Source organism: Phaenicophaeus curvirostris, chromosome 1 (genome assembly GCF_032191515.1).
Source record: "Phaenicophaeus curvirostris isolate KB17595 chromosome 1, BPBGC_Pcur_1.0, whole genome shotgun sequence".
In the NCBI taxonomy this organism is placed as follows: Eukaryota; Metazoa; Chordata; class Aves; order Cuculiformes; family Cuculidae; genus Phaenicophaeus; species Phaenicophaeus curvirostris.
The window spans coordinates 55767822-55788944 of NC_091392.1; the positions used below are offsets into that span (position 1 = coordinate 55767822).

The following is a 21123-nucleotide window of genomic DNA, read 5'->3' on the forward strand; positions in this document are numbered from 1 at the left end:
CAAGTAGTACAGGCCAGATGGAGTACAGGGCTGTGCACAATACCTGTGCGTGAATATTCAAACATCACCATCACTAAAACCCACATACTTGACAGGAACCCTGCAAATGTCAATGTGATAAGGTACAGCATCACAAGGCAAACACACTTAACAGTGATTCTGAGGATTTCCGTCTTGGAGGAAAAGAATTATTAATTAAATATCTGTCAAACGAGCTGATCTATGATTCCAAGCACAGTGGATGTTATGAGACACTTTTAAGAGCCGCCATGAAGTTCAAGTTCATCGTGGTTTTTACTGTATGGTCTAACAAAAGTGGAAGAGAATTGAAAGGAGTCAGCACACTAACCGATACTGAATGATCATTCTGGATTTTATTTTTTTCAAAAGAAATCCCAAAGCCCTGTCACACTTATTCAGTGTTAAGTTTACATTCAATTTATTTTAAGTCACTTAAAATCAGTAGTTTAGTGTATATACAAGTGCTCATCAAACTTTCAAATTCTAACAGAAAAGAAAATCTTTCAACATTTCAGATTTTATAGAAATCTGTACACACTGAAAAACAACTGGATTGGAGTGTTTCTGTAGAATTGCTGCAACCTGGTTTAAAGGTTTTCTTTTCTTCCCTTCACTCTCCTTCTCTAGGCCCTCCCTGCCCCACTCCCAACACTTTTTGTTCCCATTGGGAACAAATTCATATTAATTTATTTATTTTAGGAGCAGGTTATTTACTTATGCTTCCTCCCCTCCCCCTTTAATTTTTAAATAACCACAAAAATGGAACAGGAAGTTGTGGGGAGAAGGAGGAAGGGTTCAGATACATTCAGAGAGATCAACTTTTCAAACTAAGAGGCAGATTCACTTAGACTTATTGCTTAAACAGGTAAGGAACACTTTAAATGTCAGTTTCAACACAAAAGAGGATCTTTATAGAAATGTTGGTTTTGCCATGTCCTAAGAAAAGTTAACTGTATAAAAGTTGCATAGTTTATATTCATACCATTTAACTACTTTCAGCTGAGGAAACAGGCATTGCACATACAACTTATGCTCTGCCATGTAGAAGAACCTAGTTTCTTTTCCTGGCATTTCTATTGAACGTAACAGTCTACAGCAAGCTTTTCACAAAAGCACACACTTCATAATATTTATTGCCTCAGCACATAATGACTGGCTGCCTTTTAAAATCTGATAAATGGTTGATACGTTGTAGGTCCAGAAAAGAATTCCTTGCTGCAGAGTGAAATGGAATCCTTTAGGAATGTCTCCCTTATATAGTTAAAAAGCTTCCTTTCTTTAAAAAAAAAAAAAAAAGAACGAAAGAAAAAAAAAGGAAAACTACAGCCTAGGGGAGGGGAAAGGAGAAAAAAAAAGAATGAAAGAAAGAAAAAAATCAAATTGCAAGTAGTTTCCTCAAAAACATTAAACATTTCAAATAACCCATGCCACACAGTGGCAAGCAATTTTAAAGCACGATTCAATGTTCCCCTCCTATCTTAGCCTGCTTCCACCCAAACCTCCCAACTCTTTATAAACACCAAGATTCAAGAATATATCTTAATTTACTTTTGCTTTATTTTAGCAAATCGTCACTTATTTCAGGTCTCATGTACTCCCTTTTAACCCTTTTACCTACCAACACCTGTAATAAATGCACACTTACTATCCTCACCTACCACCTCACCTACCACCTACTATTCCTCAAGTATCCAGATTTTTATTGCTCACTAGCTCTCGCTACTGCTGTCAAGAATTACTGCACTGTAGCTACTGAAGAACATTTATCACTTAAATGAAAGCAACCAAAAAACCTGGAATGCCTGAAAAGATAAGTTTTGAACTTAAATCATATAAACCTAAAACCAGATACTAACACAAGATTTTTTTCAAGTACACAATCTCTCTATCACATCTACTGTCTAGAATCACACTCAGAACTGATTAGTAACACAAGAATCAATATGCTTGAAACTCTTACTCTGCGTAATAGGATACAGAAAATATCTTAATTAAGTTCTTCCATGAACCGCCTAACCACCAAATCTTCACTTCCTCCAACCTGCCATTTGCCTTTTCAACTCCCTTTACTTCAGGGCCTCCAGCTTCCCAACTCTATCCAATGTCTCCCATGGTACTGTTGTGACTATAAAAAGACAAGAGTATGCTGCAGTACTTCAAAACTCAACCTATGGCTGATGTATGCCAGCTGTTGCAAAAATAAATAAAACAGCCCAAGTTTTCCTCTGTCTCTCCTTACCCTACCATGCTGATGGACCAAATAAAAAATGGATGCACTCTATAGTCACATAAGCTATGTGTCCCTAGGATGAAAGGCTTAATATAGAAAAGCTTACACAGAGGTAACATAAATATCATATACCTAAGAAACAGCAGTAGATAATGCAATTCTGTGTTTGCTTGCTGGCTTTCTCCATTACTTTGAAACAGAATTTTTAGTTGGAGCCTTCCCTATTTCTTCCCTTACTGCCAGCATGTCCCTAAGTTCCACTGCTACCACTCCTAACACATGTGAGCAACAGACTCATCCCAATGAGGAAGATTTCCAGAAAAGGCACAAGACCACAAAACAGTGCTGAAGCACAGTACAGAACAGTACAGAATCTTCTGTTTCTTCAATGTAGTATACTTAGTTGCCACCTTGAAAATCTTAAGAGTGTGTTAATTCCCAGAAAACTGCAGAACATTACAAGGTCTAAGATTCAACTTTCCACATTCGTGACAATCCAAGTATATGCTACTGTAGTACTGCTTTGTGCGTTAGATACACTTGCTATAACATATCTGTAACATTGGTCAGTTATTTCCACTACAAGAACCTTAACTTTTACTTCTGTAAGTAAAGATTCTTTACTTTTACGTAACATTATCCTGCATGTTTAATGTGTATCTTTTTTTTTAAAAGAAAAAAAAAAATCTCTCCTCAGTCCCCTCAATAGCCTTTGTTTTACTGCAACCAAGACAGAACAAAGAAAGAAACTAATGAATCAGAAGTTTACAAAAATAAAAGGCATTAGATCTGTACTCAACATTTTAGAGATTAAACCTCAGTATTTACTTTTGCTTTCCATACAGTTCACCACAGCAGATATAGTTTCTATACTGCTACAGAGCATTAAAAGACATTCCAATGTATGCAAACAAATGTTGCTATTTGCTCATGCGTGTAAAAAACTTGGAGACAACAGTCCATTTGTCACCAGCTGTGATTATTTATCAAATTTCCAAATCTGGTTTTTATCTGCAACATTACAAGTTCTCATTTCCACATCAGCACGCCCCTCAGTCGTACGATAAGCAGTAAGGCACTTTCCTGAATGAGGATGATAAATGCTCCCATCTTCTTTGAAATGCCATATAATAATTTCTGGAATAGGAGATCCATCTTTGGGGCAGCTCCTCATGCCTATGAAGTCTTCATTCTCAGGGACTTCAGCACACAGCTCAGTAACAGAGTTAAACCTAATCTCCTTATTTGATGTGTATTCAAAAAATTGATTGCCTCCCTGGCCATGACATCCAAAGAGAGATAAGTGAGACCCAGTAGGATTATGTTCTGGTAAGACATAGTCGAGGCACTCTGAACTTATTCCTGCACTGCGGATAGCACCATGCCAGCCTGGACGATCTTCCGGAACATGCAACTCAGCAAATATGTTTTTTAAATACCACTTAAAACTCTTGCATTTCAAACGCTCTCTTAGTATCTTTCTTTCAGAAATATCTCCATAGTTTTCTTTTCTTGCTGAAGGATTTCTATTGTAAAAGTGCTCTTTGTACTCATCCATCCATACCTCAGCAGCACGAGCCGTGTTCTGAAGGAAATTTGGTCTAGCATAGGGCGCACGTTTTGGAAACACATGGCCAACATGGGAGCACGGATGAATTTCCAACATGCCTCCACACTGCCAAACCCTAAATGATAATTCTAAGTTCTCCCCTCCCCAAACATCCATTCCTGTATCGTAGGTACCCAGGTACTCAAAATACTTCTTGCTGACAGCAAACAAGCCACCAGCCATAGTTGGGGATCTGATTGGGTCCGTTTCAGATTTGCGTCTGAGACGTTCGTGTTTCGGCACCGAGTGCCACTGGAATGTCAGCCTCCAGTCAAACCCCCCAATCATGGGCTCAGTTGTTTGCATGTAGTATTCAAACGTGTTCCAGTCAATGGTGTCGATGACAGGGCAAACAATGACAGTCTCGTTCTCAGCAATCCTCTCCAGCAGTGGTTCCAGCCAGCCAGAGACACATTCACAGTGACAGTCTAGAAATGTGAGGACATCACCAGTAGCAAAGGTAGCACCAATTAAGCGTGCACGAACTAATCCTTCTCGTTTGTTGGTTCTTATTAAGCGAACTCTTTGCAGACCACTTATGTATTTTTCAAGTTCAGCCTTCAAATAAACTTTATCACTCAAGTCATCCACCAGTATAATTTCTTTAAGAACCACCGAAGGTGACGTTTCAAGTACGCTATGTATTGTCCGCAACAACGTTGACCAGGCTTCGTTGTAAAAGGCGATTATAACAGATGTCGTGGGCAGTCTCCTGTAGTTGTAAGTTTTAGTTTTACAGGCACTCAGTCGATTATCTTCAATGTGCCGGTGGAGAGAGATCTTATCGCTCAAGAAAATATTAATCGCGTACTTCTCAATCAGCTCTTCTTCTTGTTTCTTTTCCTCGGGGCTCAGCTGCGGGCGAAAGGGCTTCCCCCATTCTCCCGGGGCACTGGGATCAGGCGGGGATTTGTCATAAACCGGACGAGCCAAATCCACAGCATCTTCTGCTCCACCAGAAAAGCGCCTCTCCCGCTTCCCTTTGGCGCTGCTCTCCCCGGCGAGGGAGGCACCCAAGGAAGAAACCGACAGCTCCACCACAAAGTAAGCGACCGTCAGGAAGCCGAGAAAAACGCAGCTTTTCCGGACCCACGTCCACCTTCTCGCCGGACGGATCCTCATGGCAGGCGGCCCGGAGGCTGGGGGGTCGCAGGGAGCCGCAGCCGCTCGCAGTTCGTCGGCGGCGGGTCGGGAGGGAGCCGGCGGGGAGGCGCACGGCCGCGCTCCCCTCGCTTACTTCCTCCTCCTCTCTCGCCGCGGGACAAAAACCCCTCCCTCCCGCCCTGTGGTTTGCTCGAAAAGTTGTCGCTTAAGGAAGGGGCAGAGACCGCCCGGCCGGCGCGGGAGCCCGCCCCGCCCCCGCCCCGCAGCCGGGCCCGGAGCCGCCCCGCACTCACCCAGCCCCGCGGCGTCCTCGTGGAAGGCGACGCCCGTCACCGCCGCTCGGTGGCCGCGTAGAGGCCGGATCAGCACGGGGTCCTCCTGGCGGGGAGAAGGCGAGCGGCGTGAGGCCCGGGCGCGGGAGCCGCCCCCCCCCGCCCCCGGCCCGGCCCGGCCCGGCCCTTACCCGCGCCGAGGCCATGGCCGGCCCGGCAACGCCGGACGCTCAAACCCCGCGCGCCGCAGGCGCGGCCGGCCGAGCGCCGACGTCACCGTCCCGCGCGTCCCTCCAGCCGCCCATTGGCCGCGCGCCCCGCGGGGGGCGGGCCCGCCGATCGATGGTGTCGGCGCTCCGCGGCGCGCGGGGCTGCGCGGAGGGCGGCCGTTGGCGTGGGGAGCGGGTGGCGGGGCCGGCCCGGAGCGGGGGGAGAGGGAGGCGCTGGGCGGGGGGAGGCTCGGCGGGACCGGCGGGGAATGCTGCCGGCACACGGGGCCGGTGGTGCCCTGGGCTGCACACAAAGGAGAGTGGCCAGCAGGTCGAGGGAGGTGATGTTCCCCCTTTGTCCCTCTCTTGTGAGACCCCACCTGGAGTGTTGTGTCCCGTTCTGGAATCCTCAACGTAAGAAGGAGATGGAGCTGTTGGAACGGGTCCAGGGGAAGGCTACAAGGATGATCAGAGGGCTGGAGCACCTCCCATAGGAGGACAGGCTGAGAGAATTGAGGTTGTTCAGCCTGGAGAAGAGAAGGCTCTGAGGAGAATTTATAGCGACCTTCCAGTACCTGAAGGGCCTACAAGAAAGCTGGAGAGGGACTATTCATAAAGGCTGGTGGTGATAGGTTGAGGGGAAACGGGTGTAAACTGGAGAGAGGCAGATTTAGGTTTGATATAAGGAACAATGTCTTCACTATGAGGGTGGTGAGACACTGGAACAAGTTGCCTGGGGAAGCTGTGGATGCCCCATCCCTGAAGGTGTTCAAGGCCAGATTGGATGGGACTTTGATCAACCTGATCTAGTAGGAGGTGTTCCTGCCTGTGGCACCAGGGTTGGAACTGGATGATTTCTAAGGTCCCTTACAACTTACACTATTCTATGATTCTGTGTTCATGAAGAAGTAACTTGCACTGCAATGGCCCTTTTCTTTCTTTACATCCAGTTTGGATCTTGCAGGGTTTCCTCTGACGTTATTCCCTGGCATCTACGGAATCAGGTCAGTAATTAGGCCATCGTGTAAGGTTTGTCAGTTATGGGACAGTTCCAAATCAAGTGTGTTTAACCATCCAGTGAACATTTAGAGTCAATGTGTAATGACTGGCTGCCTTTTAAAATCTGATAAATGGTTCATAACTTGTAGGTCCACAGAAGAATTCCTTGCTGCAGAGTGAAATGGAATTCTTTAGGAATGTCTCCCTTGTATAGTCAAGTTCCCTTTCTTGGAAAAAAAAAAAATTACAAAATGTCAGGTGATAGGCACAAAGCAACAGAAGGACTGCAATTACTGAGAGAAAGAGGGTGCATCCCTCTTTCTACAAATTGCTGGGAGAGTTTTTCTCAAATTGTAAGGCTTATGAAGTTAATCTGTTTCTTGCTGCTTCTCCTCATCTGGGAGTGTTTTGAAGACTCCCAAATGATTGTAGGAAGCAAAGTGTACCCTTGCCACAGACATATGATTAGCTATAATGGTTGTAGTTATAAAGGTAGCAGGTAATAGGTTTTACGCTGCTTAATTTGTCTCATTACCATGCATAGATTTTAGGTTTTGAATGATTTTAAAATTACTGTAACTCCTAGTAGTTTAATACAATGATGAGCTGGCATTGCCTCTTTAGAGTTGAGAATAACTGTTCTGCTTTATACAAGAGCAATCCACTGTATTAATTTGTTGTACACTGTGATGACAATGATAAATGGTGCATCGGAAAATATCTTCAAAGAATCACCTCTCAGTAGGCTGTTGTTTCAGCAGCTGTGAATTTTTTTCTTAGGTACTGATTTAAGGTAGTATATGTCCAAACAGAAATGCTGTATATGGAGGAACACTACAAGATTGTAACTCAAGGTTCATGCAGGTTACACGGTCACTGTAGGAAAGGACCTAATAAAAGTGCATGTAGAATTCGAGGACACAGGCAAACTTGGTAGCCTTTGTGCATTTGTGTCTAAGTGTGCACATAAATAACACTGATCACATGATTTTGTAATAATTGAGGTAATCGAGTGCATGTGCACAAGGGGCAAAAATAATATACTAGCCCACCTAAAATTGTATTGTATCTAAAATGAGACTTTATAATGTTAATACAGAATTTGAGTGCCATATCCTACTTTAAAATAAAACTGAGAACCCCAACTTTAATTATGTGGGATCATATTTAGAGCAGCTGTGTTAGCAACAGAGCCGTCTAGGCCCTTAGAGAGCCCTCTGGTCTTGGGGCTGTGGGCAGAAAGGGGACATGTGCAGGAGGTGCCATGGGCACTAGAGGGAAGTGTGAGATATGCTTTGCCAGTGAAGTATTGGTTATTCGTCCACCTACATGCAGAAGAATGTAGTCTCAGGGCATGAAGATTCAATGATAGGTTGTCTTGCAGTTGTAGATCCATTATTCTTTATGCCCCTGTCATCTTTCCAACTTCTGATCCCACCATTTTTTCTGCTACATCAAAAGGGTTATGAAAATAAAGAGTATAAGTAACTTGTGGAGTACTGTTGGTTTGGAGGAATCTTCCAAATTCCCATTAAAGACTGTTTATCAACAGCAGCAAGAAAATGGAAAAGGATAGCAAGCATTCACATATAGATTTGAAATGCAAAGGAGATTCAGAGTTGCCAAGTGACCTGTGATTGCGTCAAAAGTAAGTTGTGCAATGTTTTAAGTAACAGGATATGTATGTGATAAATTGAGGGAAAGTTCAAAAAGACTTTTCATGTTTATATAACCACTCAGAAAAAGTATCAAAAGAAGGGAGACATAAACCCCAGCTAAATTCCATGAGTGTTTTTCTGTCTGTTAACTCTTGACAGGATTGCAGATCAGCTGGTATTAAGAAGCACGTAGGGAGTAGATCTGTTTCCAGTTGGTGCCTCCAGTTGGCTAGGAGGTAGCTGCAGCTCGTTTAAAATGCATTACAGGACTTCTGGCAGCCCACTTGTCAGCTAGACTAAAATTACCTAGAATTTAAGTATTATGATATTAAGAGAATCTCGAAGAAATATTTTATATCCAATTCTGCTAAAAAGTAGCTGAAAAATCCGATTAAAACACACAAAATTTATTGAATGATCTGTATTCACCAAAAGTCAGTGGCAGCCTCATGATGGTGGTTATGGAGTATTTTATATTTGCAATGTCTATAACGTTTATTTTCACTGTTCTGTTTCCAAATGCATTACATAATCTCCACATCAATGTTTTTAGTGCATAGGGTTGTCAACTTGGAACTGCTTTAATTGTAGTTATTGTATTCACATAAACACTTGTTGGGTTCATTTTCCTGCAAACAGGCAACTCTGCAAATCACATGTGAGTTTCCAAGTAGAAATTAGAAGACCTAGGTAGAGTGGGATAGATCAACAAATCAAAAGCTTTGCTTCCTTAAAAAACTGGTTTTATGTTTGTGAAGACAGAGGAAAATTGGCAATGAATTTATATTTAGAATAAATTGATTTGTTAGAAGACACTGATTCTCAAAACATGTCAGGAAAGCAAGGACTTGTAACAAGGAGTTGCTTGAGCATGACACAGAAATACCATAAACTAAAAATAATTTTAGATGTTGAGCAGTAGCTTGCAGCTGATAGATATTTGAGATTTTTCCTTTTTCAGCATATAGATTGCATTTGAAAGAGAAATAAAGTAACTTAAAGTGCCTAAAAGGAAGCATGTATAAAGGAAAACTGCATTATTTAAAATCAGCACTGTAAAACAAATAAGCATCTGGATTACAAGCTAAAAGTGACAGTTACTCTGCCAAAGAGCTTGTCTTAAAGTCACTAGAATTTCTATAAAAATGTTTGTTATCCAGAGTTATTTTTAATTAATTCCTTTTAATTAGATGCTTTTGCATAAAAGGTACTGCTGTACCCTCCCCTAAGAGGATGGGGGAAGAGAATTTGAAAGGCAAAAGTGAGAAAGCTCATGGGTTGAGACAAAGGCAGTTTAATAGGTAAAGCAAAACCCATGCATAAGCAAAGCAAGAGAAGGAATTAATTCACTGTTTCCCATCAGCAGGCAGGTGTTCAGGCATCTCCAGGAAAGCAGGGCTCCATCACTTGTAATGGCTACTTTTACTTAGGAAGACAAATGCCATCACTCCTAATGCCCCCCATTCCTCCTTCTTCCCCCAGGTCTATATTGCTGAGCATGATGTCTTATGGTATGGGATATGACTTTGGTCAGTTGGAGTCAGCTGTCCTAGCCGTGTGCCCTCCCAAATTCTTGTGCACCCCCAGCCTACTCACTGGTAGGATGATGTGAGAAGAAGAAAAGGCCTTGAGTCTGTGTAAGGACTGCTTATCCATTAAAGAAAACGTTTCTATATAATCCACACAGTTTTCAGCACAAATCCAAAACATAGCCCTATACTACCTTCTAAAAATTCACTCTACCCCAGTCAGAATCAGCACAAATACATCTTTCTAATGACTTCTGGGATTAAATTCCTTAGTGTTCCGCCTTAAGTAACCAAACAGCACAGTAAAAATACTCACATCATAATATACAGGAGGAGCACCAAGTGCACTGGGTTTAAACCTCAATGTCTGATTATAACTCATAGACTCTATGATGTATATGCACTCTTTGAATATGAGAATATTTGCAGCCAGTGGTTGTTTTCTGCTAATGAGATTGGTTTGACTATAAAATTTTCTGGGATAATCCTTTTACAGTGTTTTAGAGCAGTGGCATCACTACCTGGCTGGATATACCATGCAATTCCAAATCTAAAGAACATCCTCTTCTCTCACTTTTTTTTTTTTTTTTAAAATGTTTTAATGAATGAATGATCAATAAAAGTAGTGCTTGCTGTGTTGCCAGTAACAAACACTGTGCGGGTCTATTGGCTGTGCTAATTGCCCTTAGGACAGTAACAAAGAAAGCTAAGTGAAGTAGTATTCTCAATTGGTATTTTATCAGCTCACACTCCTCATCTAGTGATAAAAGGGGAGAAAGGCAGGGCAGTACAGCCTCTCTGCTTTACTTCTGTCTGAATCTACTAGGCAGCACATCAAAGGTAACATAGAATCAATCTACTAAGTAACTTCACAAAACTGATGAGTTGTCAACTAAGTCCACTGTCCAAACATGAATTTAGGAGGATACAGAGTGGCAATTTCTGCTCACTTCTCCATTCAAACATATGAACCATTGATCATGTTGATTGGTATCAATCTAACAACTGATCATTTAGTCAATATTCAGACTTGCACTGTTTGTGACCCTTATGAAAAGAATGAAGTTAGTGAAATTTAAAGCTATAATAATTGTATTCAAGTAGTGACATATCGGCAGAATGGCTGGGGACCTCTGCTGTCCCAAGTTCTTTAAAAATAGCCATATTAAGCTCTTGCTGTAGAGTTCAGTTCACTTTTTATTGAAACAGTGCCTTTGAAATGAGACATGCTGCAATATACTTGCCCTACAGAAGAAAATTCAAATAATTTCTGCACCTTTAAGGTAGAGAGCCAGAAAACAATATATTAAGATTTAGTGGAATAGGCACTCCCCCACATTTTCTAAACATATTTTAAATATGTTTTAGTTTCAAAAGCAATGTGTTAGAACAAAAAAGGCTATGATAACTGCTTTGCAGAAAGTCAGCTATTTTTTCAATAATTAGAATGTCAAATTTCTATTTGAATTATCTCACATTAACATTTGGTCAGCCAGCCAGCTGGTTTTACTATATGGCTTATACATGGAATATTTGACAGAAGCTTTTCTCCTATTACACACTTTTTAAGACCAGAATGGCAGTTTTGTAATGTCAGGCTTTTGACATTAGCATTTAAAGTTTAATATGCAATTATCTGAGAACCAGTAAAGAGGACTCCAGATCTGATACAATAGTAAGTTCTCTGAATGTAACAAAGTATTTCTGTAACTCCAGGCAAAAGAGTGAGCAGTTGTACATAACAGCAGAACTGATATTGCATTTAATTTAATTTCACTGATACTTTGCTCAATCAGATAAAAGCCTGGAACACCACCACTCTATGAACTAAAGTAAGGAGAAAAGTCAGCTTCTCAATTACATTTAAATTGTAGGCTTCTATAATTGAAAAATATTTTTTCAGTGGTTGTTGTTCTTGATCAGTTCAAACAATAATATTGATTTTATTAAATTTATATGCCTACAACAGAACTTTATTTTTCAGAAACTAATCTTAAACACTTTATACCAGAAAAAAAATAACAGCTGCTTTGAGAATGGGGAACAGGTTCTTACAAGAGAGTGGGAGCAGGGTAGTGAAACCACGCAAATCTGCAAATAAATCAGCTTTTAATTTTCCTTATAAATAGCTACAATTTGTATCCTTTAAACACCTGAAAGATTTGAAAGAGCCAAGTAACAGAGGGGAAAATCCTCTTCTTCCTTGAGGAGCTGCTGCTTTCCACAGGCCTAACCAGAGCTTTCTGGAGATCATGTTAAAATCTGTGGGCTTTGCTATGAATTACAGACTGTTACTTTGAAGTGGCTTAGCACGTCTGGCTTGTAGTACAAACCACAGACATTAGAAGGCATAACCAAAGTTAAACGAATACCCACTGAAGACAGTTTAAAAACAGAATCACAAGATAATTCAGGTTGAAAGAGGCCTTGGGAAGTCATCTAATGCAAACTGCTACTCAAAGCAGCAGAACTTCATGAAGTTTCATTTCTTTAATGCCTGTAAAGACAAAAAGGCTGTGAATTTCCCTCTGCAAAGAGTTATTTTTTGCTGAATAGTCTTCCATCTCCACAAAAGACTAACTGAATAAGCTGTTATTTTGAACATCTGAATACTGATTTAACCCAGTATTCCTCTTCACAGATCAGAATATCTTCCCAGACTGCTGTCTGCAGAACTGCTTTGCAATGTGATGGGGTAAACTCAGAGAGGAGGGGAAAGAGGAAGGATCAGAAGACACACAAAATCTACACAGTTTAGCACTGAACAGCAACAACTAAGCCCTGTGGTATTTATCCTGGAGGTTTCTCTCCTAACTTGAGAAAAGCTCAAGTCCATTTTAAGCTGCACCAACCTTTGCTAAGATTCACTGGGAGTTAAAAAAAAAAAAACAACCCCAAGGTATGTGAAACTTCCTAAAAGTAACTTTTCATTCATGACGAGTAACTTAATCCCTAACCACCACTGAAACTTAAAAACATCACCACTAAAAACGTCAAGATCAGGTGTTAGTTTAAGTTCAGCTCACTGGAAAACACTCTTAAAACACTGAAGTAACATTATTTGCACCAAGCTTCATTGACTTACATTGACTGTAGGATGGACTTAATTCTTTGTATTCTGTTTTAAACTTGCAAGAAGTTGATATGAGAAAGACCTGCTAAAAGAAAGAAGAAAAAAAATATGCTTACGTTTACTAAAAGATGCTTCTACAGAGGGTTGGGAGCTGCCAGTGTTCTTCAATGTATGTATGCTATTCCTTTTCTTCTACACCTAATGACCCCATCTTTCCAAAAATGATCAAAGCCACTGATGACATCTTACACAACTGGAATCTTTTTCTTGCAAGAAGTCCTCTGGGATACCCAACAGGACAGCAAGGATAGGATCTCATCTTGCGTGAAGTAACATAAAGCCTGAATGTTATAGCATTTTATTAATACAGGCAAGGTAGAGATGCTTATGCATAACCTTTTTTGGTGCTGTTAACACTTATTTGAGTGCCGCTATCTATAGCAACGCATAGAGAAGTGATCTTTTAACAAGACGTATGGAAAGAAGTAGCTTTGAAAAGTAATGTATTTTCAAGACAGTAGGACAGCCTTTTTTCCCCCTTTAGAAAAACAATAGTATGAGTTTCATTTCAAAGTTTCGAAGCCCAAAAGAACTATCACTGGAATTGCTTAGCTGCTTATTTAGTACATCAGAATTCCAGAAGAATCGTCATGTCTGCAGAACATAGCTAAAGTTAATGCTATTTTAGGACATTAATTTTTTAACTTTCCCAGTCAGTTATTATTGAAAAAGGTTTACTACAGCAGAAGCTATCCAAGCTCTGCTATCACAGTGAGTGTCGTAGCAGGCTGTGATTAATTTCTTTGTTGAATTTCATGTATGTATACGAACAATACGCACACAAGGCTAATGGCAATACCCTGTAGAATAGAATTACATCCCCTGCTCAAGAATTACAGGATCACAGAATGGCTGAGGTTAGCAGGGACCTCTGCAGATTATCTAGTCCGACCCCCTGCACAACACAGGGTCAGGTGCAGCAGGTTGCTGCAGGCTGCATTGAGTTGGGTTTTGAGTGTCTCCAAGACTCCACAACCTCTCTGGGCAACCTTACCCAGAATTTGACCACCAGCACAATAAATAGAAGTGTTTTCTTGTGTTCAGGCAGAATTTCACATGTTGTAACTTGTACTTACTGCCTCTTGTCCTGTCAGTGGGCACAGCTGAGGAGTCTGGCTCCCTTCTTTGATTATACCCATCACACTTGCACAATTGTGGCAAATTAGGCTTCTACACAACTGAAGAGCATAGTACTTATGGCTTTGAGGGGATGGGAAGAGAGGCTGATAAGGAGGTGTTTGCCACCTGCAGCCAAGGGCCTGCACCTGCCAATGTTAATTGTGTTGTGGATTGATTACTTCTCCATGTACAGGTGTCTACAGATCAGGATCACTATGCTTGTTCAAATAAGTAGATGCTTTATTAGCTACTTTAAATAAGTCCTCATAGGCCTTTTACGTGTATTTTCAAAGCCCTGGCCTTAATACTTCTTACTAGAACTGGATCTTCAAGATATACTTTACAGAAGTCTACTGTAAGGCATAATGCTTTTGGAGGTTCCTGGCCAAGGTTTAAATTTGAAAGCGTTATCTTAATTCTCAGCTGCTGTATGTGAGTAAGCATCCTCGAAGTCCTGCTATGTGTTGAGCCAGAGCCTTGTCTATATACGAAGGTGCTTTCATATAAACAGGCACAGAAGTACGAATGAACATCAAGGGATCAGCTAGGCAAGTGGTTTTTATGAAATACCTGGGAGAAACGTTTGGTCTCAAGTGTTCATTCTCTACTACTCATTTGTATGTCCATTTACTGTTCATTCTTAGTTTAAAATGTAATTCCTCAAGCCTTCACACCAATTAAGAACTGGAAGGAGCACATTAAGGGTCTTTCACTGGAAACACCAACAGCCACGTTGCACAGCAGTTTTCCAGTCTGTTTACTGATAGTGGGTGAGATCTTGAAGTAGAAGGCAGAAGATCAGGGTAGAAGGATGAAAAAGGAGACAAATCTGCAATTGCACCTCTTACTCCATCTGTCTTTCGCTGTTCCCTGCAATAGTCCTTGGCAGACTAGTAGGGGGAAGAGACACCAAGCTTTAGGTCATGTTCATGCTACTGCTAGATTTATTAGAGCAGAACCTAGATGATTTAGTAAAGGAAAGCTAGGAACTATTCAACTTTTTTTGAAATTAAAATATAACAGAATGTACCTTTCCCAGAGTATTTTTTCATTTAAAAAAGCACTAGTTTGTTCAACAGAGTGCGTTTTGAATGATGACCTTCAATAAATTAGACTGTTACACTGATCAGAATATTAATAATGAATACATGGCCAGTGAGTAAAGACACTCCTTCCCCATCTTTAAAAGTTGTGTATAGTAAACCCTATAGTTTCTTACCAAACCATCAATTCCAACAGCTCCCTGTTTCATGTAATCTGTGCCTGATCCATGTATTCTTTGACAGGTCCCATGATAAGTGTTCTTAATTGATAGTTTTGCAGGTTCTCTCGTAAAATATGTAACACAATAGAGTGTGGTAGCTACCAGCACAGTATTCAAAACAAGCTCTGTATTCCCCTACAAACATCAGCCTTAGCGGTTTACCTTCAGGAGACCTGGAGACTAGCTTAGATCATAACTGAAGATGCTTTGTACTACAGCCAACAGAGCAACCAACATGTGGAAGGAGGAAAATGCCAAGTTAAATCCTGTATTTGTAAAACTGATTATCAAAGGTAACAGATTTACCATCTTCTAGAACATTTTTATTCTTTTGGAGGTTTTTTTGTTGTTTTTCTTTTTTATTGTAGTACCTCAGATGGGAACTTTTAGAAAGCTGTTCACACAAAGTTTGGAAGCGTTTGAACTGTATGCTCTGATTCCCCACAGGAGATTGAAAGGTTTTAAGTAGGTAAAACTAGTATTCACTTTGTCCCTCAGCAATTATCATAGAGCAATGGCAAGACTGTTCCTTTGCTTAGGAGGAAGCCACAGGAAGTGTGCTGTATGATGGCACTTACAGTGTTCCAGCACACTTCAGCTTCATGCTTTGTAAGAGAAGCAGCCTAGGAAAGCAGATGAAGATGTTCAGAATACTGTTAGGTACTGCTAGCTTTGCAATGAATCAAAGGGATAGAGAATGTGTACTTGCATTTCAGTGAGCAACTGCTGCTTCATTGTAGGATTGACACTTGTCACTACACCAGAATCCGAGATGCTCGGTGATGTTCCAATATTCTAGAATGTACACTTCCATCAATGAAAACCTGTGAATTTCCAGAAGTCTCCTTGCTAGTCATTTTTCCAAGCTTGAATTCCCACCGTCTTCTGGTAGGTGCAAGCCAAGGAAGCCTGTTCAGCCTAACAATTTTATAGACTTCAGGTGCACATAACAGCAGTAAGGAGTTAGAGGAATTCACTAAATCTTGAAGATCAGATATGGCCAAAGCAAGCTACTGCCCATCTTCTGCAATGCTAGATGTTATCATCTATAGGAATACACACAGAAGACTAACAAGATCTGAAGTGGTCAACGTTTTATGTGGATGCAGAATGAAATCCTGTGCCTGCTCCATAAAGGGGAGGAGAAACCTGCTTGCTTCCTTTGAGCTGTTGATGTTTTGGACATAAACTATGTCAATCTCTTCTCCATTTATATATAATGCTGTTGAGTTACTATGAAGGCATAAGAGCCACATAAATTTGTTTCCTCTACTGAGGAACACTCCCTGTTTTGTCAGATTTGCAGTATAAGCACCAGTTCTATCTTTATGCTTAGCAACTAGAATGGCGTTGCCTCTAGCCAGTGAGCTACGTTTTTCATACTTTCTTCTTTCAGGTTTTTAAACCCATCCCACAGTTTTCTAAGCAAATCCTCATCCTAGACCTCACTTTGAGCAAAAAGTACAAGTAGTACCTGTAGGTGGTTTTTGGTTTACACACCAAGCCGTATCTCCTTGATGGATGCTGCAGTCTCTTCAAGAGGTGGCTACGTAGTTCTATATACAGTCCAGGGTAGAAGATAAGCAGGAACAGCTCTAAGGCTCTTGATTCTGGCCCAGAATTTCTCATTACATAGCCTGGAATAAGCAGGCCCAGTTCATTCTGAAGGCAAGTCGGAGCTGGACCCTCCATGCTGGCCAAGCTCATCCACCAAAGTTAAGGTATTTCAGTGCTTGACATCTGTAAGGTGAGAAGATTTGCACTGCTTGGGGAGAGGTTGGAGATGGAAAAAAGCAGGCGCTCTTTAAAAGCAAGTATTTGCATGAGAAAAAGCAGTACAGACAAGACATTCCACTTTAATTTATACAAGGCTGGAAAAGATCTAGATTCTTGTAGGGCCCTGCAGAGACTGACACTGCTGGCAGTAGAAGCTGAACTTAGCAGGCCTTTGGAATGACTTCCCAATACAGTCAATCATACATAAGTTATCCTTCCATGAATACTACTTTATTTGCTTAATTCCTGTTATTCTAAGAAAGCCTCCAAGAGTGTTAGTTCTTTGGGGTTTTTTTTGTTGCTTGTTTGGGGTTTTTTTTGTTTGTTTTTTTTTTTGGTTTTTTTACACTTACTACAAACCCCTGTATTTACCCATTGGTTTAGCACTAAAGCATCTGTTTCCATTATTCTCTCCAGACTACTCCATGATGCAGCATTTCCCCTCTCCTGTTAAAACCAATACAGAAAAAATGAGTCCTCTTACATAACAATTACCACCTCTCCCTCAAGGGCAAGATCAGGTGGCCTAATATTTGCCTTGTACAAAATCATAGCAGACATCCTACCCAGGATACTGAATTCTAAGCTACTTCAAACAAGTCTAGTACAGCATTTACGTTGAATGTTACTATTGCTTGATCATAATACCACGTACACCATGACCTCTTGAAAGGGAATGACTTTCAAGTTGTGGCAAGAGCTACCTTATAGAACTGGCATGCATTTCAGGTTTAAATCAGTACTGTACTGACATTCAAGAATTTCAGTCCCCATACAGACTGAGATGAACAGCGCTTTTATTTATTTCAGTTACAAGAAGACAAGTAAACCTTACAACCAGAAAGGCAATGAAGGCCTCATGAGCTTAGTGATAACCATTTCATAATCTAGGCAACATGTTACGATTTCTTGAGATCACAAAGAAAGCATACCCCCCTCTTAAACAATTTTTCCGTATTTCTGTAAGGAATTTCCCTGTAAGAACAGCACACTGATGTTAACAGAATCAAGAGGGACCATCAATGTACAAAGCCTACATTCTCCCTCCCACTATCCCCAGAAGATTTAAGTGTAGACTTTATTTCAAAAAAGATAACACACAGTCATGATCACAGATAGAAGAGTGGGAAAAATGATTCTGGTTTTGAATGAAATCAAATTATGATGTGTTAATGAAGTTAAATGAGGATACTTTTTCACATGGCAGTGTACTTCATAGGTGAAGAAACTCTCCTCATTTTAAGCCAATGTTTATCCAACTTCTGTAGTAGGGAAAAAAAGAGTTTACATAAAAACCAGTTCCCCTACCAGGCGTTCTACTGAAGAACTATGACGCAAAGGAAGCGCTAGAAACATGAGAGAAATTACTGTACAAAGTGTCAAGTGCAAACTCCGCTTGCCTGGAATTCAGTGTATTTACTTAAGTACAATAGAAAAGACTGAATTTGGGAGTGGTTGACAGTGGGATACAGTGCTACAGATTGAACATCAGACACTAAAGGGCAAGCCCAAGCATGCATGTGTCCCACCACAAGGAAAAGATATGCTCGAGCTTCCTGAACTACTTATTTCTACAGTTTGCTCTAGTATCATCTTCTCCCTCATTACCAACTTAATTCCTGCATTCCTTTGAAGGGATCCCTTTAAAAATCTTCCAAAATTCTGGACTATTTGGCAAAATAAATAAATAAATAAACAAATCATTCACTGTACTAAGGAACACAGAGCTGGAAAAACACAACACTTTATGACTCATCTCTTCTGTTGCTCTTCTAAGCAGTAGTGGACCTAGAAAACATGGGAAAAGTACCAGATCACGTACTGTTCCATCATCCTTTGCAGTTTAAACAGTGCACTTGAGACAGACTATAACTACTTCAGTCAATCGCCAGCAGGTCAGCTTTGGTGCATAAGACATCAATTGGAAAAAAAAACCAAAACGTATTTTTACCCATGGTATATGTCAGTTCTCAAGTTTCCCCTCACGTAAGTGGTCAGGGATACATTTATTACACAGTACTCACAGTAAGACTCAGAATTTCAGGCAAACCTGTTCATTCTCAAGAAGCATCCTTTTGGCTCAATTGAAGACTTTTGAGTACCTTATCTTACAGTCATTCTGGAGGCAGCCACCATGATTCTATTTACCCAAAGTACTATTTTTAATGGGGCTGTTACCATCTTGAAATTGCAGTTTCAAGATTACCAGTAATAGAAAAGAGCACTTTTCAGTGTTTCCAGTGAAGGAGCTGAGAAAAAAAAAAATCTGTAAGAAACCATTGCTGCAATTTTATTTTAACAAAAGGGCAGATTTATTCATGTTTACAAACAAGTTTCAAAAACAAAAAGGAGAACATGTATGCTACCCACTAACAACCTTTCAAAATGCCAACAGCCCTCATGCTGCATGAAGGATTCTATAGATTAGAAAAAAATCACAGTTCCACTCACAGTTCACCAAGACAGCACTAAACTAACATGTTTAGACAAAAACAAAGGACTAAGATTCTGATGTATTTTGATTTAATCCATTTTGCCCATGATAACAGAAATATTTCAAGCAAGTTCCATCACATATTGATGTCCTGCATTAAACAATCCTACTAAGTTCTGAACAAAAGTTATTCAGTAAGTTTCTCAAAATTTTTAAAAATTAAACAGTTGTTTCAAAACCATTAAGTAGTAAATGTATTTAAGAAACTAATTAGGACAGAGGCCATAACTTCATTAGAACACCACTGCTCGTGTTTTTACAAAGCATTAGTGTTATCTATTTGGCTATTAGTATTAGCAATTTATCTACAATATTTAACAAGGTAAATTGCAGGCAAAATTTAGTACAGTTTCAATAGAAACACCCTTTTCCTGAAAATACAGCAGTATTTGAAGGACTATTTTTTTTTCTCTGCATCATTTATAAGGAAGCTTCCCATCTATGAACAGGAACAAAAAAAGTATCTACAAACCTTGTAAACAGATCTGTATCATTTATAAACATAAATAATCCAAATTATTAACAGCCAACAGCAGAAATTAAAGTATCAATTCAATGATCCAGGGCCTCCTTGCCCTTCCCAGCTTTCCCTTCAGAAAAGGATCACGATAAACTAAAGCTCTGCTAACACACTTCAGGACCATTTTTAAGTACAACAGATGATCCACAGGTCACTTATGCTGGAGTTACTGTTTATCTGTCAGAGTTCATTATTACTCCCACCCCCAGAAAAGCACCCTCCAGTCTGGCAGAAAGCTTTTTTTAAAAAAATAAATCTACATTCGTACAAGTGTGTCTTCTGTTGAAGTCCAAGACAAGAATGTCATCTTGTCCATCATAATGTGTGAAGAGACCCAGTTTCAATTTCTTTACAATGCAGCTAGTGTGTTAACATTCAGCTTACAATCAGAGTGATGTTTCCAAACTATGTAGCGGGCTCCCTGGGGATGAAGAGGTAGCAGACTTGTTCATGTCTGTTGTAAGGTGAATTCCACTGTCAACCGCATTGTTATTTTTATTGGGAGAGGGTGGGGGAGTAGAGTTGCGTTTTGTTGGAGCATCATCTTCAGCATCGGTATCATCAATAAGGGGAATATGAGGCTCGGAGTCTTCTATTCTAAACTCAGGATGCGTCATAAAATTGTGAATTGAACTTCGTGTCTCAGGTTTCTCTAGCCCCTCATACAAGGAGCTACGAAATGCATTCACCACTCGGATCTGTAAGCGAAGAAAAAAGGTCGTTAAAATGCTGCAGATTCATTGGTAATGGTATGGTTTTTTATGAGTTTGAATCCACAAACAGCTTGACATGAGTGAATCGAATTTGTATGTGATGCAGTGGAACTTGCAATAAACTGTAAAAAATGAAGAGCATTTCAGTAGAGCATTGCCAGTCTACACAGTAGGAATAAAAATAGTAAAAGAACTGCTAAAAGTTGAAGGGCCTAAAAACTTACACATGGCACTGGAATTGTTCAATTATTTAACATGGGCTAAGAATTTTTCAGGAGTGAGGCCAACAATTACTTATTCATAAATTAAATAAATCTCAATGAGTGTTTTATTCAATACTTATGGAATGTGGGAGTGATGGAAGGAGGGAAAAGGCTGAAAATAAGTTAGAGGACCAGAGGGCTACTAATTGTCATGCTAGGAAATAGTATGTCAACTGACTATGAAAAAGCCAAGCAAGTGTAAGCCAATGT

The 21123-nt window shown here is 40.3% G+C and overlaps 3 protein-coding genes across 6 annotated transcripts in view; all 3 read right to left on the reverse strand.

The window, feature by feature from the left end:
• The window catches only part of POC1B (POC1 centriolar protein B), a 55084-nt gene extending 49577 nt beyond the window's left edge, over nt 1–5507 (reverse strand). The window contains exons 1-2 of one of the 2 annotated variants that reach the window (XM_069858549.1): nt 5428–5507; nt 5258–5342 (exon numbers count right to left, since the gene is read on the reverse strand). In XM_069858549.1, coding sequence (XP_069714650.1) covers nt 5258–5342; nt 5428–5442 — 100 coding nt within the window. In that variant the 5' untranslated portion in view covers nt 5443–5507. Of the gene's footprint in view, nt 1–5257; nt 5343–5427 lie in introns of those variants that run through there. The other variant, XM_069858560.1, reaches the window with a different exon arrangement.
• Nucleotides 751–5072, reverse strand: GALNT4 (polypeptide N-acetylgalactosaminyltransferase 4). The gene has a single exon (XM_069858534.1). The coding sequence runs from the start codon at nt 4980–4982 to the stop codon at nt 3231–3233; it is 1752 nt and encodes a 583-aa protein (XP_069714635.1). The 5' UTR covers nt 4983–5072; the 3' UTR covers nt 751–3230.
• Nucleotides 5508–19190: 13683 nt separating the features above from the next.
• The window catches only part of ATP2B1 (ATPase plasma membrane Ca2+ transporting 1), a 56328-nt gene continuing 54395 nt past the window's right edge, over nt 19191–21123 (reverse strand). For 2 of the 3 annotated variants that reach the window (XM_069858575.1, XM_069858583.1), the window contains one exon: nt 19191–20635. In XM_069858575.1, coding sequence (XP_069714676.1) covers nt 20324–20635 — 312 coding nt within the window. In that variant the 3' untranslated portion in view covers nt 19191–20323. The remainder of the gene's footprint in view (nt 20636–21123) is intronic. The other variant, XM_069858593.1, reaches the window with a different exon arrangement.